The sequence below is a fragment of the Glarea lozoyensis genome (assembly GCF_000409485.1).
Source record: "Glarea lozoyensis ATCC 20868 chromosome Unknown GLAREA10, whole genome shotgun sequence".
In the NCBI taxonomy this organism is placed as follows: Eukaryota; Fungi; Ascomycota; class Leotiomycetes; order Helotiales; family Helotiaceae; genus Glarea; species Glarea lozoyensis.
In genome coordinates, this window is record NW_007360984.1 from 728,694 (window position 1) to 748,475 (window position 19,782).

The 19,782-nt window shown below is 44.9% G+C and overlaps 8 protein-coding genes across 8 annotated transcripts; 2 read left to right on the plus strand and 6 right to left on the minus strand.

The window, feature by feature from the left end:
• Positions 1–3,022: 3,022 nt before the first annotated feature.
• Positions 3,023–4,371, minus strand: GLAREA_05263 (Actin-like ATPase; the record flags this gene model as incomplete). The annotated part of the gene is made up of 4 exons (XM_008078552.1): positions 3,023–3,085; positions 3,136–3,450; positions 3,498–3,953; positions 4,066–4,371. The coding sequence occupies 4 exons, from the start codon at positions 4,369–4,371 to the stop codon at positions 3,023–3,025; spliced, it is 1,140 nt and encodes a 379-aa protein (XP_008076743.1).
• A 719-nt stretch (positions 4,372–5,090) lies between these two features.
• GLAREA_05264 (6-phosphogluconate dehydrogenase C-terminal) lies at positions 5,091–6,255 on the plus strand (the record flags this gene model as incomplete). Its single annotated transcript, XM_008078553.1, has 3 exons — positions 5,091–5,283; positions 5,333–5,997; positions 6,073–6,255. The coding sequence occupies 3 exons, from the start codon at positions 5,091–5,093 to the stop codon at positions 6,253–6,255; spliced, it is 1,041 nt and encodes a 346-aa protein (XP_008076744.1).
• Positions 6,256–6,795: 540 nt separating this feature from the next.
• Positions 6,796–7,552, minus strand: GLAREA_05265 (uncharacterized protein; the record flags this gene model as incomplete). Its single annotated transcript, XM_008078554.1, has 3 exons — positions 6,796–7,008; positions 7,068–7,238; positions 7,292–7,552. The coding sequence occupies 3 exons, from the start codon at positions 7,550–7,552 to the stop codon at positions 6,796–6,798; spliced, it is 645 nt and encodes a 214-aa protein (XP_008076745.1).
• Positions 7,553–8,090: 538 nt separating this feature from the next.
• On the minus strand, positions 8,091–8,928 carry GLAREA_05266 (uncharacterized protein; the record flags this gene model as incomplete). The annotated part of the gene is made up of 3 exons (XM_008078555.1): positions 8,091–8,330; positions 8,390–8,581; positions 8,635–8,928. 3 exons carry the CDS (start codon positions 8,926–8,928, stop codon positions 8,091–8,093), a joined length of 726 nt encoding a protein of 241 aa, XP_008076746.1.
• Positions 8,929–9,440: 512 nt separating this feature from the next.
• Positions 9,441–10,089, minus strand: GLAREA_05267 (uncharacterized protein; the record flags this gene model as incomplete). Its single annotated transcript, XM_008078556.1, has 2 exons — positions 9,441–9,659; positions 9,736–10,089. The coding sequence occupies 2 exons, from the start codon at positions 10,087–10,089 to the stop codon at positions 9,441–9,443; spliced, it is 573 nt and encodes a 190-aa protein (XP_008076747.1).
• Positions 10,090–11,452: 1,363 nt separating this feature from the next.
• On the plus strand, positions 11,453–13,015 carry GLAREA_05268 (FAD/NAD(P)-binding protein; the record flags this gene model as incomplete). Its single annotated transcript, XM_008078557.1, has 2 exons — positions 11,453–11,709; positions 11,758–13,015. 2 exons carry the CDS (start codon positions 11,453–11,455, stop codon positions 13,013–13,015), a joined length of 1,515 nt encoding a protein of 504 aa, XP_008076748.1.
• Positions 13,016–13,418: 403 nt separating this feature from the next.
• Positions 13,419–15,309, minus strand: GLAREA_05269 (Subtilisin-like protein; the record flags this gene model as incomplete). The annotated part of the gene is made up of 2 exons (XM_008078558.1): positions 13,419–14,456; positions 14,509–15,309. The coding sequence occupies 2 exons, from the start codon at positions 15,307–15,309 to the stop codon at positions 13,419–13,421; spliced, it is 1,839 nt and encodes a 612-aa protein (XP_008076749.1).
• A 1,598-nt stretch (positions 15,310–16,907) lies between these two features.
• GLAREA_05270 (Subtilisin-like protein) lies at positions 16,908–18,434 on the minus strand (the record flags this gene model as incomplete). Its single annotated transcript, XM_008078559.1, has 3 exons — positions 16,908–16,961; positions 17,014–17,958; positions 18,072–18,434. The coding sequence occupies 3 exons, from the start codon at positions 18,432–18,434 to the stop codon at positions 16,908–16,910; spliced, it is 1,362 nt and encodes a 453-aa protein (XP_008076750.1).
• Positions 18,435–19,782: the final 1,348 nt, after the last annotated feature.

Sequence of the window (19,782 nt, forward strand, 5' to 3'; positions counted from 1 at the left end):
ATGGTCATATGAAATATAGGGCTTTCGCTATGCTTAAGGCGGCTATAAGAGGAAGGGATGAGGAGAGGAGAAGAGATGCGCAGGGAGAATCAACAGAATAGAAACGCCTGTCTTATCTGCAAATCTTCAAGTCGACAGTGCTATGTGTTTTTTTGTGATGGGTTGCTTTTTAGGGGACTAGGTGGTTGCTTTGGACATGGTGGTTAGCGATAGAGATATGTGGAATCATCCCGCAGCGACATTAAAACTTTGTAATATATTAAAAGCGAGACGATGTACTGAGATATATCGAGTCATAAGTTCAAGGTAGGCTGGTGGTGTGAGGAATTACTAACGACGGTAATTTAAGCGAAGTGGCCTCTTAAAATACAGTATTCGTCACTTCAGCGGTATATCATCAATATACAATCAATTTGCTATAGGATTGTTTCACGTAAATCAAAGGACTCAGTATGCTCTGGGCCATTGATTTGACCCTTGATGAAGAAGAATATAAGGCGTGCAAATACCCATTGCGTCTCGAGGTAAATGGCTCGTTCTCACAAACTATCCAACTCTTTTATTACTATAAGCAGATCTTCAGTCTCGAAATCCTTGCAAAATTCCCACTAAAAAGCTTTCACATGCACAATTGTCTGCCATTCACGAAAAGCTTCCCTTACGTCGCCTGTGAATAGGGGTCCAGAACCCGGGAGTTATAGACGACACCATCGATCCTTCTCTAGTGTATGTCCATCCTACAGAACCAATCAGATCACGATCGCATTCTGAAATGGCGCTAATTTTGTACAAGTGTGAGCGATGTGCAACACAATAACATCAATGTCGACAGAAGTGGTGTTAGTGAATATCAAACCGCGTTCTAGGCAAGAACATTCGACAACCTCCTCGTGATTCGACCAACAAGAAGACGATCGCATTCTCGAAAGGACGCGGGTTCTGTACAAGCGCGAGCGATGTGCAACAAACGAGTATGGAGAGAATGTCATGAATTAAATTGGTGTATACTAAGCTCTGCCCTTAGCGTAGGAGCCGGGTTGAAACCATTCCTTCGAACCAATGACATGACGATCGTATTACAAGATGACTGTAATTTTTTACAAGCGTGAAATTTTTTACACGAAGCTTAAGGGACTTATGATGGAGAAGTATCCACGGATTTGATCCTTGGAAATCTAGATTTGCCTTTAGCATTGCGCGGTAGAAGTTGTTACTATAGACTAATAGTAGACCGATCGTATTACAGAATAGCGCTAATTCTATATAAGCGTAGTTCGATGTACAATAAAAGAATAGGTATATTCTAGGGTAAGATTCGTAGGGGAAGTTAGTAAATATCTAGCTTTACTAGTAGTAGAATAGTTCTAAGGTTAGTTCTATAAACTAATAGTAGATCGATTATATTCTAGAATAGCGCTAATTCTATATAAGCGTAATTCGATATATAATAAAATAGTAAGGGTAGATACTAGCGTAGGATTCTAGAAGGAATTCGGTAAATACTAAGCTTTACCTTAGGTATTATACTCGAGATATCGAATTTTAGAACTAATAATAATACAAGCGTAAACCTAGATTACGCTAATTTTATATAAGCGTAGTCCGATGTATAACAAAAAGATTAAAACCGTTTTGTGAGAATTGGGTAAGTGAATGCTCGGTATGACCGGCTGCATTCTCGTCACTGTAAGATAGGGAGACTAAGGAAGATAAGAGCGCAAGATTAAAACTACTTTAGACCAAAAATAGCACGATCGCATTGCCAGAAGACGCTTGTTATGTACAATTTTATTGCGATGTGCTACAAAATCTTACAACGGACTTTTAAGGACATCTAGTAAATTGAATCTCTACCCCCGCCCCTCCTAGTCAACCAAACCACCAAACACACTATCACGTTCAAGTAGACGATGAACAGAACCAATGATACTGCGAGCGCATTATATAAAGCTGCTGGCCTTGTACAAGCGGGGACGGAGTGCAACAAAAGCAAAAAAAGCGGGTTGGGAAGTGATTTCAGTGAATACTCAAATTTCTCCCCTGTCCACCTAGAACACCTCGAATTCTGATAACCAATAACAAGACGAGCGCATTCGAAGTCGACGAAGAGCAGAACCAATGATAATACGAGCGCATAGTAGAAAGACGCTAGTTATGTACAATTCTTTTGCGATGTGCAACGTTCACCTCTTCGGCACGACATACCACTACTCGAGCAAGCGCAAACTCAAGCCAATGAGAAGACGATCGCATTGCAAAAATACGCTAGTTTTGTACAAGCGTAATTCGACGTGCAACAAAACAATCTGGTTAGTCTTTTTGGGAAGTGAATGAGTGAATGTGGCGCGCTTACTTCTCCGGTACTACTTGCAATTCCTGGAGCAGACTTTCGGCGTTAGCCAATGAAAAGACGAGCGCATTGCGAAAAGACGCTAGTTTTGTGCAAGCGTAATCCGACGTGCAACAAAAATATGGAGGATCTTGAATGGGATCTGGAGGTGAATAGGTAATATCTGGAGCAACCCTGCTGAGCAAATTCTGCTAAACGAGGCATGTCAACTCTATCCAGACTCTCGATAGCCACTACTCACTTATTATCCTTAACACGGTTCGCGAATATGGGTATCATTTATTATATTGCTGTGCTAATCTCCTGCAGCCATTTTATCATAAACTGGTACGGCCTAAGGCTTAGCATTTCACCCTACTGGGGGTTCCAAGACGCTCCATGGCTCCCTCGAACACCACCTAGATTTCCTTCTACACCCCATCGCAATTGCTGTTTGTTGGCATTTGCGCGATCAGCATGAGATAAAAAGTTAATAGTGTACAATGAATATTAATCGGCAGAGCCTTCCCGCTGAAGGCGCTGATATGCTCGGTGAGAACAGTTCGAAGCCATTTTACATAGCCATTTTTGCACTCATGGGGTACAAAAGAGATTCGTCATGTCCTCTGACGGAGAGATGTGTGGAAGCGATTTCCGTCGCAAATCCGCACATTTGCGTAGTATGTCAAGTGATCATGTAAATTTAGTGTGTATGATGTCCGGATTCTCATGCCAATCGTCGATGCTGACCCACATCTGCAAATCATGTTAGCTTCTCAATTCCAAAGTTACTCAATAACTCCTACCTTTTTGAACGTGCTCAAACCCGCCAAAATACTACCTCCAATCCATGTAGAATATTTCCGTTCAGGTGGAGCGGAGATTTTGATCCTCATATCCTTTACAGCCAGCCGTCGTACTTCTTGTAATAACCTGTCACCGAACCCCTTGGTCAATGTACTACCACCAGACAACACAATATTGCCAAATAGCGATTTCCGTAAGTCGAGATCTGTACGGTTGATGGCGTCCACCACGATCTGATGGATTCCTGGGTACTCGAGGCCAATAATTTCCGGATCGAAGAGAATTTCGGGTGCACGGAATCGTTCTGCTCCTATCTAGGACTTGTCAGAATATCAAACAGAGTTATTTGCGGCGATTGTACCTTTATTTTATTTCCATCCGGCAGGGCATACTCCACCGTCTTGCCGTCGCCCAACTTCGCACTTGTCCACTCTTTCTCTTCTCGTTTTGGGTCTGCTGCTACGTAGCTGACTTTCTCTTTAATCATTCGCACGACCTCCTTCTCAGCACTGGTATGGAAAACATATCCAGCTTTTCGTAATAGCGTTTGCATGTGCTCAGTCACATCTCGTCCAGCCACATCTATTCTTCGTATGGAACTTGGCATAGCGAACCCTTCATACACAGGGACTGCATGGGAGACACCGTCTCCAGCGTCCAGTACTATTCCAGTTGTACGCCCGGAAGCATATAATGACAGTACTGCTTGTATTGAAGTGTATAACGCAGGGACGTTAAATGTTTCGAATAGTATTTGGGCAGCGGTATCGCGATTGCTCCTTGGGTTCAGCGGTGGTTCTGTTAATAGTACTGGATGCTATTTGTCTGATCAGCCATGTCACAAGTCGAATTGGTGCACTTCAGTCTCAATTCAACGAGTTGTAAATCCAACCACGCAACCACAGGGAGCCAGCAAATGGTGAACAAACCTCTTCGCTCAAAGTTTTCAACCCTTCCCCATAAACATATTCCCAAATCCTTTCCATATCATCCCAATCGGTGACGATTCCATGTTCCAGCGGATAGCGAATTTTGAGCAGCCCTCGAAGCTCCTGAGCCCGATCCCCAATAAACACGTCGCCTTCTAATGCGCCTGCCAGTACTCGAAGATGTTTCGGCCGACCTACAAACGAAGGAAAATAGCATTTTGGCAGATCATCACCTGCGAATCCGGCGCGAATGGTACCAGAGCCATTGTCTAGCACTATAGGGACGTTGTGTAGTGTGTCCGTCATAGTAAATCAATGGCGTCTGGAATGTGCAGGACGGGAGCTGGATGCTGCGCGGTATATTATTACTGAAAGTGAGGTACTACGGAGACATCGATGGTATATCGTTCATTAGCTAACTGTCGATGGCGAATTTGGGCAAAATTGCTGAGTTCATTCGTATACTGGTGATGTTGTTCGCGTCTCCTGTACTTTTTGGTTGGGTTGACGCGCCCAATTTGGGGTGAACAGGGATGAGCTGACTAGCGCCAAATAAACCTCCGTCGTGGCGTAAGAATCTCCTTACCTAACGACTTGACTAACAGCTTTGCTACTACCCTTCTAGAGTCGACATACAATCTTTAGACGTCTAATTTCTGCAGTATTAGATTTCGTCTAGTGTCTTTACCATAACTGGTCCTTTTCGCGTCCTCACGTGGTGGTATCAGTTGCAGACTGGGTCATTTCCTCCCTTCACATTCCCAGGTATAGATGAGTCTCGTTCATTCTGCACGAGACTGAAACCTCTCCTTACTTGCTTCTTTCGCGCAAAAAATAGACATGGAGGGCCCATACTGCCCTGATTCAATCCGATGTCGTTCCAGAGAATCACTTTTCAAGTTCCCCACTTTTGACTAGATACGACTTCTTTTATTAGAATACCGGATTTCGCTCTCTTGATAAGCTTCATTAATCTTGCTACATCGCTTTTCTAGAATTGAATTTGCCCTGAAAGTTCATCCATCATGTCGAAAAAGACGAGCGTTCTTCTGATAGGTGCTGGGGGGGTTGGCACGATGGCAGCTTACAATCTTGAAGCTGGGGGTCTAGCAACCGTTACTGCTGTTTTGCGCTCCAACTTCAAGGCTGTTAAGGAGAGCGGCTTTACCATTAAGTCTTTGGATCATGGGGATGTAGAAGGATGGAGACCAACGAAGAGTATGCCTGCACAGATATGAAAATCATATCCATACTGATGGCCAGATAGTACTGAACTGGGTTCCAAATGTCTCCAAAGAAGGCTCGATGGTATACGACATGATTTTGGTAACTACGAAGAATGTTCCTGACATCTCACCAACAGTCGTGGATCTCATACGGCCTGCTGTAACACCCAGACATACAACCATAGTTCTACTGCAAAATGGGCTGAATATTGAGCTTCCAGTCATTGCGGCTTTTCCAAGTAATCCAATCGTGTCCGGAGTGTCTCTCATAGGTGCAACAGAAACAGCACCTGGATGTATCCTACATGACGATCAAGACCGCCTCTTGGTCGGTGCTTTTACATCACCCTCCTCCATCATCTCTGCTTCCCTCTCAGTAGCAGCAGCTGAGAAATTCGTCGAGCTCTATTCTGCTTCCGGAAAGGTTTCTTGCACATACGAGCCTGACGTAGGATTTGTAAGATGGCGAAAGCTTATCTATAACGCAAGTTACAATGGAGCCTGTGCGATTACGGGCATGGACACGAGTCGGATGCGGATGGCGGAGTTTCCTATTGAAGATATTATCAGACCGCTCATGTACGAAGTCTGGGAGATTGCTAAAGCCAAAGGATATGACATTCCAGAAGCTGTGGTTCAAGATATGATTGACTGTGATCCTTGGGATACTTACTTCAAGCCTAGCATGTTGCAAGATGTTGAAAAGGTAAGGTTTGGTTTCTGACTGCGGATCGAAACACTCCTTCTCATCACGATATTTAATTCTTGACTAACCGGATAGGGAAATTATATCGAGTTCGAAAACATCGTCGGCGAGCCTTTACGTGAGGCGGAAAAGCTCGGAATTCCCGCCCCTGGTCTCAAGATGCTCTACGGACTTCTGAAAATCAAGCAGTTGCAAATCAAGGAGAAGAAGGGAGCAATATCTATGCCAATGAAAGATGGTCCAAGTGCCTCTGGTTGAGTGGTATTTTCGCCCAGGACCTTCATTAGTAGAAACCATCTTCAGCTGGAGTCAACTGGAGAAGCTTCGCTGGATGTTCTCTAGTGGATCACATGAAGAGCCTTGTAACTCCCACTGGCAAGCATCTTAGCAAGATTATCTTCCGAACCTGCATCCCAAAGATCTCATAACCAGCATTAAGACTTGCGGTGGTCGGAATAAGACTATAAATGTCTAGCATAAGTACTCCATCTCAACCTATCAAAGTTATAATCTTATTCTTTACCCGCATTTGCCAATCATTTGTTAGCGTCATCTCGGCGAGGGTCATAATAGGGAGTTATAACATTTCATTCACAGGCCATACTCAGACCACCCAAAATCAAAGTGTTACATTCCATATACCATCGATCCCCGAACTAAAGGTCTGAATAATAACCCCCAACCTCCAACGAATTCACCCATAGTATCAATACTGCCAACTATCAACCATACCCAGACCCCACCCTCAGCACATGACCTCACTGATCCTACTAAAAGGAACTCAACGATCAAACAGACCTAATAAGACCAAGCCGAACAATCCTTATCCTTCCCGGTAGGACAAGTATTCTGCACACCCGTCCTCCTCAAGATAACATTATAATTCTGAGAATCAAACTGCTGACCGCACGAGAAGCGTTTATGACTATCGTTGGTCTGAACGCAGGTGAGCTCGATGCTAACGGCCATCTTGGCGATGTAGCCTGCTTCGGGGTGAATTTGGTGGTCATTCTGTAGGGCCGGTTAGTAGGACGATTTCATAAAATGAAGTGAGGATAGTATGGACTTACGTCGTTGCAAACCCAGATATCGGCTTCGCCGTAGCAGTGAGCGAGAACACATGAGCGAGGTTCTACATAAACGTCTTTCAATACCGAGAGGTTGATTGCTGCTGAGTGTGTGCAGCCGGCCCATGCGTAATTCCAAGGTTGGCCGATGTCTTTGCAGCAGAACGTGTTTTGCTGTACTTTCTATTAGATCTTAATCCCGGAAGTGCAATATAATTTTCACATACCTGTGTACGTTCAACGAGCTCACTTCTGATCTCTGGAAGGGCAGCAGGGCTGAATTCGCTGAGACCAGCACGAGCTCGAAGTTTTTGAACCTTGTCATGGACGTCTCCCTCGAGCATGATGGGCTCACTATCTGGGGTCTCTTGGTAAGACGCTCGGAATGGTGCAACTGGATATGGCAGGTCATTTGTGTCGGCGGCTGGGACAGCGGCGACAACAGAGAGGCATCCCAGAATACTGAGAATGAGCTTCTTTGAGAACATGGTTTGATAGGTTTTGTTGATTCTTAAACGAAGTTTGAAAGGTTGGTAACTGTAGCTCGATTTTTATGCTTAAAGGTCAGGAGGATCAGAAGGAGGAGAACAGAGCTGGGCCATACTTATAGTAATGAGAGGTAGTACGAAGATGGCATAACATTAAAGCTTGAAAGCTGTGAATAATGGGCGTTTAACAATAAGTGGCAAAGAAGAGGCTGTTAATAACGATGATTGAGTGAGCAAGAGTGAGAATTGAAAGTATGGCATAGATTGAATATCTCTCACTCGACTACATCATCTTGCCGATAATCTTAATGATAAGCTTTTGTTATCCAATGTAGTTTCTACATATTAGTGAAATAATTCATTTTTCGAGGCTCGAATCCATTCCATGTCAATATTCACAATAGAAAAGTATTTCAAGTCAAAAGGTTGATTTCCTTGAATCTGTTCCACATCTAAAGAGAAGCGATAGCCTCACACCCAATCCTCTCCATCGTCAAATGAAATCCACATCATACCATCAAGAATTCATTCATCTTTCCTAGGCAGCAATCTGTTTGGCGTCACCCACAAAGCTACTCTTCTCACAATCATGATATTTTCCATCATCACATGCCCCGATGCCGTCTTTATCGTTTTTGATAGTAATAGTCCACCCGTTAGAATTAGTGACCCTCCCACACGCTTGATGCGTTTTCTTTTCATACTTTGTACCGTGGGCAACCAGGTCCTTGACTTCATTGCCTACGTCTGCCGCGAGGATTTTCAGATGCTTATCGTTCTGTTCGATGCTATGGTTAATTGAAATCCCTTGCAAAACTAGATGGTTAAGATACGAACGTTGTTGCAGACCTGGGCAGCCGCTTGATTATAGCACGCAGCCTTTACGCACTTCTTGGGGTCGATTATGATCTCGGGGTCTTCACCTGGACCACCTCTATACTTTGCGATAATGCCTGCCTGCAGAGCACAACTGCCATACGCATATTTTAAATCTTTATCAAAGGACTCGCATCGTTCTACTGCTGAGAACTTTTCATGTTAGTTTTGGAGGTTTGGAAAGTATGAAGGGGTCCGCAGCATACTGTACCACCAGTAGTAAGAGGCAACTCCGGTGGCAATTCTTGAGCCTTTTCTTGGGGAACTTCCCGTTTTTGTCTTGCCGCGCTAAAACCATCGGTATCGCTGTTGCTCTGGATCTTGGCAATGTTTGCTGGGAGTTCGCCATCCAGTGGGATGCGATTGCTGCCGGGCTTGACTTGATAGTCTGCTTCGTTTATGGTATCCGGAAAGCGGATATCATTGATGTGGTGATCCATAAGTGCCACTATTACTGAGGTGAAGCTTAAGAAGCTGACTGCAGAGATTGTGAGGAGCATGATTGCTGAAGACGTTGTAGTCAAGCTACAGAATATCGAATCAGTACACCCGACGATACTCAACAAATCAACGACAATGGTTTCAGAATATTGGAAGGAGGGCTCACACGTATAATGTATTGTCAAGGTGAGTTGTGTAAACTTTAAAAAGGAAGGATCAAAAGAATGAGAATGAGGATATGATATTCAAGTAACGTAAGCGAGTTTCGATTGCTTGAAGACTGTTTCTGAATTGACAGAAACACAGAACTCGCTTAGCATAGTGCATGCACTTCCAGTCTTGGACATATAAGACACTAGAAGTCTCAATGAGTGCATATTAGTTTAATTTATGGGTCAACGAGGGATTTGGTGGTATCAGCACTTGAATAAAGATTTAAACGAGTAAGCAGCGGTTTTGGGAAATGTCTTGCTTGAAATATTACCCCTATCTGACCTATTTCGTTCTCTATCTGACATATCTATTATGACTGCCCCAGGAACTCGGAGAATAGATAGATGCACCCGCATGATTACTCCCAAATAGAATTACCAACACAATCGAAAGTCGGTTTTTGACACTTCACATTCTTGTCAGTCGCCCGCTTTACCACGACATTAAATCCTCCCGTATCAAACTGTTGACCACAAACGAAGTGTGCATGCTTATCATCGACCGCGTTGCACTCTCCTTGGATTTTGGCGACAAAATTAGCGAGCTCAGCGCATGGTGGATTTTGTGGATATGGTTTCTATTAGAGAAATACAATCAGCATCAAAAGATAAATTATCATAGCACAAGAAGGAAACACGAGGAGGAATACTGACATCATTACAAAAGTAGACTTCCGCTGACCCATAGCAAGCGAGCGGTTTGCAAGTATTACCCGTAATGTAACAAGCGCTTTGAGGTAAAAGTGCTATCTGTTGAGATGCAGCTGTGGCGCACATAGTCGATACAGAGAGCCAATCTCGTGCCATTTGTTTGCAGCATAGTGGGTTTTCCTCCCGGGAGATAGGTGTCAGAGGAATGTCGCGCTCGTTGATCGGGATTTCCATATTTTGGTCGGTCTCTTCCGAGCTTACTGTGTGAGATATCTTATCCTTCGGAAGCAAAGTTTCCGTAGCAAGAACAAGATTAAGTACACCAAAGAGTGTCGTCGTAAGAGTAGAGAGGTTCATGATGTCAGGAACCTTAATGATCGTGGTGCGTGGAAAAATGAATAGTGGATGATCTCGTAGTGGTTAAGAGTTGTAAAGAGGCATACCCAAAGAGAAACAAAGAGTCTTCAAATACAAGAGAGACACATCTGACTTGTTCTTGCTATCGCCATCTGAATCATATCTTCTCAAATACCTTGAATGGCCGTGATGATTGTAACTTCCTTGGGTTATCATAACAATAATAAGCGACATTATCACCTCAAAGCGTTCAACGAGAAGTTGCCTCCTCCTTTGCTATGGCGAAAACCGTTATAACTCTCCGGAAGCATTTATGCAACAAGGAACATCTCAAAGAAGAAAAATATAAGCGACTTCGCTTGTAGCCACCATGAAGAAGTGGGAGGGAGTGAATGAGGTTGCGTCGTTGACAAATTCTAAAACTTAATCACTTCAAGGTCTGACAAGTATACATAGCATCAAATACTGAGCGAGATAAGCGACAAACAGATAAGCTAGACCCTAACAATACTTACTAGTCCACATTCGTCAATATTGTTCGATGGAAATAGGCTCTTGTGATATTGCATGACCAAGTCCGTTCGGTATATTTCTGATAGAGCCTGACAGACTTTCTTTAAGAAAGGCTGCTCTTGCTGCTGTGTGAAACTTCATGACCAGCACGAAAAGCCGTATCAATCTGGACAAGAACTTACGCAAAGAAGAGAAACTCACCGAGATTTTGGTAGATTTGGTAATCGGGATCTGAGACTAATCCGTCGGGGTCTGGGCCCTCCATGAAATGCCCGTTTCGGTGTCTGACAAACCTATGGACCGAGACCCTTCAGAATTTAGCTGGTTCGTATATTTGACAAATGAAAGGTCCTCAAAACGCAATAATCACCTTGGAGTAAAATGGCTACATTAGGTTATATTGAAACTGGGGAGGAGTCTCAGGGGATCGGAGCATTGGGCCGAGCTCGGCTTCTTTGGATCCCGCTGTCAATTGATGCAGGCGTCGTCTGCTCCCGAGGTTCCTTCCGAGGTAGAACTGGTTCTGTACGCCTTCGTTGATTAGGAAGCAAGCCATTATGCACGCGATGTTGGCAAATGTTTGCACCAGCCAATTGCAGAAGCAATATAGATCAATAATGCATCACGATCGCATAGCGATATTAGCAGATTAGATGTGGGTGGTTCAGAGTTAGTATTGTCAGCCAGAGCTTCTAGACTCAACTGCGTCTTGGTAATCCACCCCTTGCACCTACCTACTGCACTAACAAAATCATCGTCACAGAGACATCTGCAGTCCCTAGCACGTCACTTCCCGCGAGCATATCAACCCCACCACCCCCTCCAGATTCACCCCAATTCGACTACTCTCATGCTAAATCTTTCTCTATTCGCACGAGCTACCTCTGCTGCAGCTTCCAAGACGGCAAATTCAAGATTAACTTCGCTTTCCAGACAATTCTCGAACACGGCTGCAATCATGGCTCCCGCAGAAAAGACCTGTGATTATTTGGTTATTGGTGGCGGCAGTGGTGGATTAGCTTCTGCGAGGCGCGCCAGTGGATATTACGGTGCAAAGACGATAGCTGTGGAAAGCAAACGCTTGGGAGGAACCTGTGTCAATGTGGGGTAAGGTATACAATTCCTCTGCGAAAGAGCTTGCTAACAGAAACGTAGATGTGTGCCAAAGAAGGTTACCTGGAACGCCGCCGCGCTGGCAGAGGCGATACACGACTCGAAAGCATATGGATTTTCCGTAGAGCAGAGTGCGCCATTCGACTGGCCTATGTTCAAGAAGAAGAGAGATGCTTATATCACGCGATTGAATGGGATCTACGAGAAGAACCTGGGCAATGACAAAGTTGAATACATCCACGGTCGCGCACATCTCACCAGCAATAACGAAGCCGAAATCGTTTTAGATGATGGCACCAAACAAACCGTCAAAGCGAAGAAGATTTTACTCGCGGTCGGCGGACACCCTACGATCCCTCAAAATATCCCAGGTTCTGAATACGGCACAAATAGCGATGGGTTTTTCGAGATTGAGAGACAGCCAAAGAAGGTAGCCATCGTAGGAGCTGGATATATTGCTGTTGAGTTCGCTGGAATGTTCCACGCTTTAGGGACGGAGACGCATCTGTTCATCCGCCACGACAAATTCTTGCGTGCGTTCGACCCAATGGTGCAGGATGCTATCGTAGCAGAGTACGAGAGACAAGGAATCCATATTCATAAGCAGTCAAGCCAGAGCAAAGTAGAGAAGGATTCCAATGGAAGGCTTACCATCCACTACAAGGACAAAGACGGAGAAGGACAGCTCTCAGAAGTCGATAACCTTATCTGGGCTATTGGTCGATCGCCAGAAGTTGAGGACCTTGGTCTTGAGAAGGCTGGAGTAAAACAAGACGACAAAGGCAGAATTATCGCCGATGATTACCAAAACACCAACGTTGAAAACATCTACTCTCTGGGCGACGTAGTAGGCAAAGTCGAATTAACCCCAGTAGCCATCGCCGCCGGCCGCAAACTTTCAGATCGTCTTTTCGGACCGGAAAAGTTCCGCGACTCAAAACTCGATTACAACCTCATCCCGTCCGTCGTCTTCGCGCACCCAGAAGTCGGCTCAATCGGCCTCACCGAACCCGAAGCCGTTGAGAAATACGGCAAAGACAACCTCAAAATCTACACCACCTCCTTCACAGCCATGTACTACGCGATGATGGAACCCGAAGACAAGGGACCTACGAAGTACAAACTGATCTGCCACGGTCCGGACGAGAAAGTTGTCGGATTACATATTCTGGGTCTGGGAAGCGGGGAGATGTTGCAGGGTTTCGGTGTGGCTATTAAGATGGGTGCGACCAAGGCGGATTTCGATAGTTGTGTTGCTATTCATCCTACGAGTGCCGAGGAGTTGGTTACTCTGAAGTAGAAGCGTTTTCCGTGTATGTAGCTAATTGGGAATAGAGCTTTGTTTCAATCTTCCGCGCCGACTTTATGATTGTGTTGTTTGTTTTGCGTGTTTCAGGTTGCGAATTTGATGGCTTAAAGGTGGGAAAGAGATGAGAGCGGGCGGCTTTTGCTCAATTGGGGTAAGTGATTTTGATGGAGAACTCGAAAAGACGACCACTGTTGGAAACCCAGGGATTACGTTTCAATCATATCAATGCTAGCGTCTTTACTCCGTATCCCTTGAACAGCGTGTTGTTTTAATCGCGTTAATTAGCGGAACTCACACGAGACTAGCAGAATATCAAGAGCATGACAAAATGTTACATAATATTCATTTTTCATTTTTTTTCATTATACAACCAACGTTTCGCTAACTACAAATACTACGAGGTATTATACCCACCCTCATTCTTTGCGAATGGAGTGCTCAACTTCAACAACTTCCCGAAATCTGGCGTACCAAGTCCAGTAACTGCATCCCAGCCCGCAACCGCAGGCCAACTGGCACCCGGAATAACAGGCGAGCCGTTAGGACTGATGTTGAAACGTGAAAGACCGTTGCAACCGGTTCCCTCACCGGTAGTAATGTCGTTGAGGCCGAATTGACCGATGGTGTAGAGCCATGGGTTAAGGAAACCCAAGGTTGGAAGACCGGCACTGACACGAGCGGAGTTCAGGAGGGCGATAATACCGTTGAATGCTGGTGCAGAGCAGGAAGTTCCACGGTATCCGTTGTTTGTGCCTTTATCGAAAACACGGTAGTTCTGACCTTGGGCAGCCACATCAGGGAATCCACGACCAGAGGCATTGTAGTATCCTTTGTTCTTGTCGCCGATGGTAGAGAAGTACTTGCGTACGGCGAGTTCTTGGTACCATGGACGCGGCCAGATGTTGGAGAAGCCGCCGGAGCTGAAGAAGACGGCGCGTTCAGGGGAGATGTAGCGGGTTCCGCCGACGGAGGTCACGTAGGGACAGGCTGCTGGGAATTGGGGTTGGAACTTGGTGGTGTTCTTGCCGTCGTTGGAGAGACAGTAGTCACCGGTTCCTGAGTCGCCGGAGGAGAAGATGATGGATTTTCCGCGAGCGCCTAGTTGGGCGAAGAGTTGGCAGACTTGTTCGGCGTAGGAGACTGGGATTTCCTGCTCGTTTTCTCCGTAGGAGATAGAGATAGAGTTAGGAATTTGCTTGTTTGGGAGCTTGGTAAGGGCGAGGAGGAAGTCGAGGTATGGCTCGTTGGTGTTGTCCGCTGGGGTTGGAGAGTCCCCGTCTGGGATCAGGAGACCACGTCCTCCAGTGCTGAATTGAGTGATAGGGGTTGGGAAACCGACACCGAGGACGTATTGTGCATCGAGGTTGGCTTCTCCAGAGTCTTCGGCACTAGCTTGGTCATCGAGTCCTCCATTGAACTTGACGGTTGTAAACTAATGTCTTGTAAGCGACAGAACTATTGTGAATGAATGGGAAGGTACTTACGTTTGTGCCAACTGCGTATGGAAGATAGGTAGTTTCAAACTTCTGGAAGTCACTGTACCTAGCATACTCCTCCAAGAAAGAAGCAAAACCAGCAGTGTTTCCGTTCTTGGCATCTCCCTTGTAGTGGACATTGTATAGATCCAACAGACACTCTGGGGTGATTGTCAAGTTGCAAGTGATGTTGACAGGAGTGGAGATAGGCGATCCCCACCATTTAGTGTGACCATCGAACTGAGCACCAGTGTCGATTTTTTGAGCAGTTGAACCTAATGGGTTGAGATTTCCAAATCTTGTGGTTGGCTGAATGAAGTTGATGTGGCTTGCAACCGAGGCAGGAACTGAGTAGTGAAGGGTTCGTAGGACTTCTTGCTTGTCCTCGTTGGTGTACCAAGAGAATTCGGTGTCAAGGAGCTTATTTGCAAGCTCAACACTGGTAGTGAAGAGAACATAGTCGCTATCATCCTTCACAGCAGTGATGTTGTTGTCTTGTAGCCATGCAATTGCAGTATCTGAGGTTTGCTGGGTTGGCGCGAGGAGGCTTCGGAGTTCGTGACCTTCATAATGCTTTCCGTACTGCTCATGGTCTGGGGTTGAGACCTCCATGACCTTTTGGTAGAGTGATTCGACATTCTGTTGCTTGAGAGAAACTCGAAGTTTGACAGTCTCATCTGAATCAGCAGAACGAACGAATGTCCATCCGCGAGGAGTCTGGACCAAAGATTCAAAGACTGAACTGGCAGCAACAGCTTGGACAAGAGCCGCCGCCGAAAAGACGCGTAGAACTGAGTGGAAGGAAGGCATCTTGATTGTGTTGGATCAAGAGCTTGGGATGGGCTGTACTGGAGGGGATAGGACGAGCGCGAGCAGGAAAAAAAGGAGGGGGGAAAGGCGAATATTTATGTCGTCCCTTCACCTTCTCAAGTGAACCAGGTAGCTCGCCTGCTGCAGCTGCAATCATCGACCGAGGCTGCGAAGCACAGCTTTAACCTTGGTACGACTCCATTATTGCACCATTCATGTAACCATTCAGACGTACAAAACTAGGGATCAAAGCCTAATTGAGATTTGTCCGCCAAAGAAGTGCATTAGCCGGGCCGGCTCCAGGTACGAAATCTTTTCGACAAGGTTTGGTACCTGCTCCTTCAGTCTTGGGGCCTTGGAGATTGTGGCAATTGGAGATGAATGCAGTGTTGTGAGTGGATGCCGTCCAGAGCGATTGCAGTAGTGAGGGGCAATGCAGATCCAAAGCCGTTATCTCTTCTTTAAGCTTCGGACAACCTTGTCCGGCTTAATATAAGCTCTCCAAGAGCGCCAGATGATTGCTTGACTGATGGCCAAGCGAAGCCAAGGGAGGCAGTTGGAGGGTGGGATGTGGGGCGCAAGTCGGCAAACAATACAGTTACACAGTATTTCTCCGTGTTAAGTGGGAGATATAGTTGAAAGGGTCTGTTCGAGGTTGATAAACGTCAACTTGTTGAAATGATGGTAAGCATGCTGTTCGTCAAGGGATAAGGAATGAATGTTGGTAGAGCTTACAACGCCCTGCAAGGGATGTTGCCAATCGGAGACGGCGCCCCGTACTGTTTCTTTGTCGGGTCTGTGCTCGGCTTCTGCTCTTCCTCCGCCTTCCTTCACTCACCCACCAACCGTTGACTCCTTCCGCAAAGAGCTTGGTCCCTGGCTCCATGACGGCCACCGCCGTGGAGATCTACACACTCATTTACTGTATATCTTCTCAGCCATTATTCTTCCAATCGCAACTTATCTCTGTTTGTGGAGCAGCATAAGTTATCTAGGCATATCATAACTTCATCGGATATGTATCACAGGGATACCCGGTAATATGAAAAGATCTCGAAGATACACTTGTTACTCTCGAAATTGCTTAATGCGGAAATAATCCTAATAATTCTACCCCTGATACCACTTAGCTCCTAACCTCAATTATAGAAGATGTTCAGAATTAGTGTACTTGGTCGAAAATGATGGATCGCAACCGATTTGGCTTACCTTGTTCTTTGCTGGCGCGCTTTCGACTCATTGTGTTTATAACCATAGTAGACTGGAATTGATGATCACAGTCTCTCTGAAGTCGGCGGCCATTAATACCCAACCGACACGTAAGACGAATTTGAAACACAGATAGCCGCAACAACAAAAATTGAATCTTTTTAGATAGCATATTGACTCTTCTGAGGTTTCTGTAAGAGCAGGCAATTCAGCAGGAACTGAAGAGTCTAAGTTTGGAAGACTTTAAGTTCAGTTCAATATTCTGAAGTAGTTCAATGTTTTGCAGTGGCCAGCAACAGCGTATGGTTGCGTCCCATGGCCCCACTACGCGCTAAAAGCCAGAGCTCTCGAAGGTCGTCGAAAATCATCCATCGTAGATTTTTTGGTCTTTAGAATTGAAGCTGGCTTATGTTCGAGGATCCCTCTCCATTCCAAATTAGGAACTACTTTAAAAGTCAGCAATGACCGTCAAAGTGTGCTTGGAGAATATGTTACATTTGGAGTGCCACTAGGAACATTGGCGAGTTTGGCTTTCGTGGATATGGCAATCAGAAGTTTCTTCATCTTCTGTGGAGTCAAAGGTGTAACAGTATAAGCAGAACTTTGTGCAGGCTGAAGTGACAGGAAGTACGCAAGAAGACCAGCAACATGCGGTGACGCTGTTGAGGTTCCCGACGTGCTTCGAGAAGAGTTATTTTGACCAATCCATGGCCCAGGGATGTCAAACCCAGGAGCGAAAATATCGGTGCATCTACCGTGGTTGGAGAACCAAGCTCTCTCGTCCAATATCGTAGATGCACCAACAGTTATGGCTAAGTTGGAACTGGAAGGAGAATGCTGACAAGCATCACCGTTATCATTTCCAGCTGCCACAGAAACATGGATTCCGGCAGCTATGGCAGCGTCGATTGCCATATTCAAAGCAATAGACTTTGGCCCTCCAATGCTGATATCCACAACGCTGCCTCTGAATACCTTGGTGCTTCTCGTGCGTTGATTCTCGAAATTCTTTTTGTTGGTGTTGATAATCCATTCCAGAGCTTTGATCATATCAGACTGTTTTCCTCTCCCATTTGACGATATAGCTTTGACAGAACATATTTCAGCTCTTTTTGCAACTCCAAATTTCTTGCCAATAAACACACCAGAGCAGTGAGTGCCGTGCCCGTGTTCATCTTCGTCAACTTCGCCAGCAATAATTGTTGTCCCTATAAAAGCACGGCTTTCGAAGTCCGCATGGTTAATGTCGATACCGGTGTCGACGATATAAACATTGACACCCTCGCCTGCCTCTTCTGAATATAGATACGGGTTGCCATGTTTTCCATGGAGCCTTTCTCTTCGTGATATTCGAGCAAGTCCCCACGGTGCATCATTCTGAACGACTGTTTCATCTCGAGCCTGGATTTGGACTTCAGAGTCCCTCTCAACCCAGGCTATCTGATACATGTCATTAGCATGGAATTGTTAGAAAATAAAAGGGCGATCCCTAGCGAAAAAAGCCATTTGAGAATGCAGTAAACATAAGGGAGGAGGAAATATTTGTACCACACGTCTGGATGTTGCTGAATCTTCTTAAGCAAAATATCATTAAATTGACCAGAATATCCAAACAGCTGCCCATTGATGTCATAGGCATGTTTCAGGCCAAAAGCTCGTGGTCTAGATTCAAGCGGAAATTGAGTAGAGCTTTGTTCGCCATCGTTCCATGATTCATCCTTCGAGATCTGGTTTTCGATCCACCGGCCATAAATCTTTCTGTTGTTTGAAGATACATGGGGTTTGAAGATGACAATATACGAATTCAGACTCTCCAGCTGTGCACTTTCAAGCGCATTTGGATATTTCGTGTCGGAAGCAATCACAGCTGAAAGCAAAAGGGTTGAAAATCGAAGAAGATCCAAAGCGGGCCTCATATTCTATGACAAGTTGAGTAATATCCTACATGTTGGTGACCCCAAAAAAAGATGAGAAAAACGAAATAAGAAATGGATGTTTGCTACAAAAAGATAAGCCTCCTGCCACGTGATGCACCATCTTGATTTACTGACCCACGATAACGACTAGTTCTCCAAGTATAAATAGACTATAATTTTCAGAAACTTTTGGCTACCACAAGTAAAAATATTCTTTCGAACATGGAATTTATAATTCAGAAGTTTACAAAAAGCAGGAAAAAACTGTTATCATGTGACTAACCCCACGTCTAATAAAGTGAAGATTTCGAACCACGCACTTTAACATCTTGGCACCGTAGAATACATAAATTCAATGTCAGCATGACGCTATCAGAGTATTCTCATTATGATCTAGTTCTTATTAAAAGCTCGAGAGCATCGCTGTCCGGCATTATCCAGTCAATTGAATTTTGAAATAAGCCCGTGAGCATGCACTTATCTTCATTGATGTACAATGTACGGGGTACATTATCAATTGATCTTTTGCTCTCGTAGAAACTCTCATTGGTTTCAACGCCTATTCTCAAATTGGAGTCAGCCTCTTCCATGGCATCTTTTGGAGCCTTGGCGTCAATAGAAAGTTGTTATCTAAGCGGCGAACCTGCTCAATAGAATATTGCGGGCTCGAAAACCTTCAAAGTATACATTTACAGTAATACGTGTCTCTCTAAGCTATTGAGAGTGAGTAAACTATTAAGAGAGTATTATTGAACTTTGAAAAAGTGTTAAGTGAAATTTTGTGTCCTTCCTAGCTCACCGTTCCTCGGCGCAGATGTAAAGAAAAACCTGAGTCTTTCCTTTAAGCTGAAATCTTCCCTGTGTCTGGCACAGCCTGAAGATGTACCAGGATAGGTATCTCTGTCGCGTAAAGTGTTGTGCAAATCTTCGATTGCCATTTGTAGTAGTAGGAGGAGGAAGTTCTACAAGCATTGAATAATTCGTACTATTTCCAAATAATAGAGTAATACTGACGGAACAGCAAACCACAAGAGTGTAATTCTCAAAGCCTACACGAACTAGAGCGGAGGTGGAGTCGAGAAAGGAGCCGATGCGGATTCCCTCTGTGATTTGGAGAATTTGGATAGGAATGTTAGGTCGGAAGTTTTTGATATAAATTATGTAAACAAATGTCAACCCCGAAGGCGAGAAGGAACAAAAAACCAGTCCCTACCTAGTTCTTGTTATAGGTGACGTTACATTTGTCTCACTAGTCAAGATACGAATTCATATTACAAGCCTCGTCGCCCGCCCTTCTCCTGGATCTCGCTTAACCCCCAAAACCACAAAAATCAAAACATACAACAGC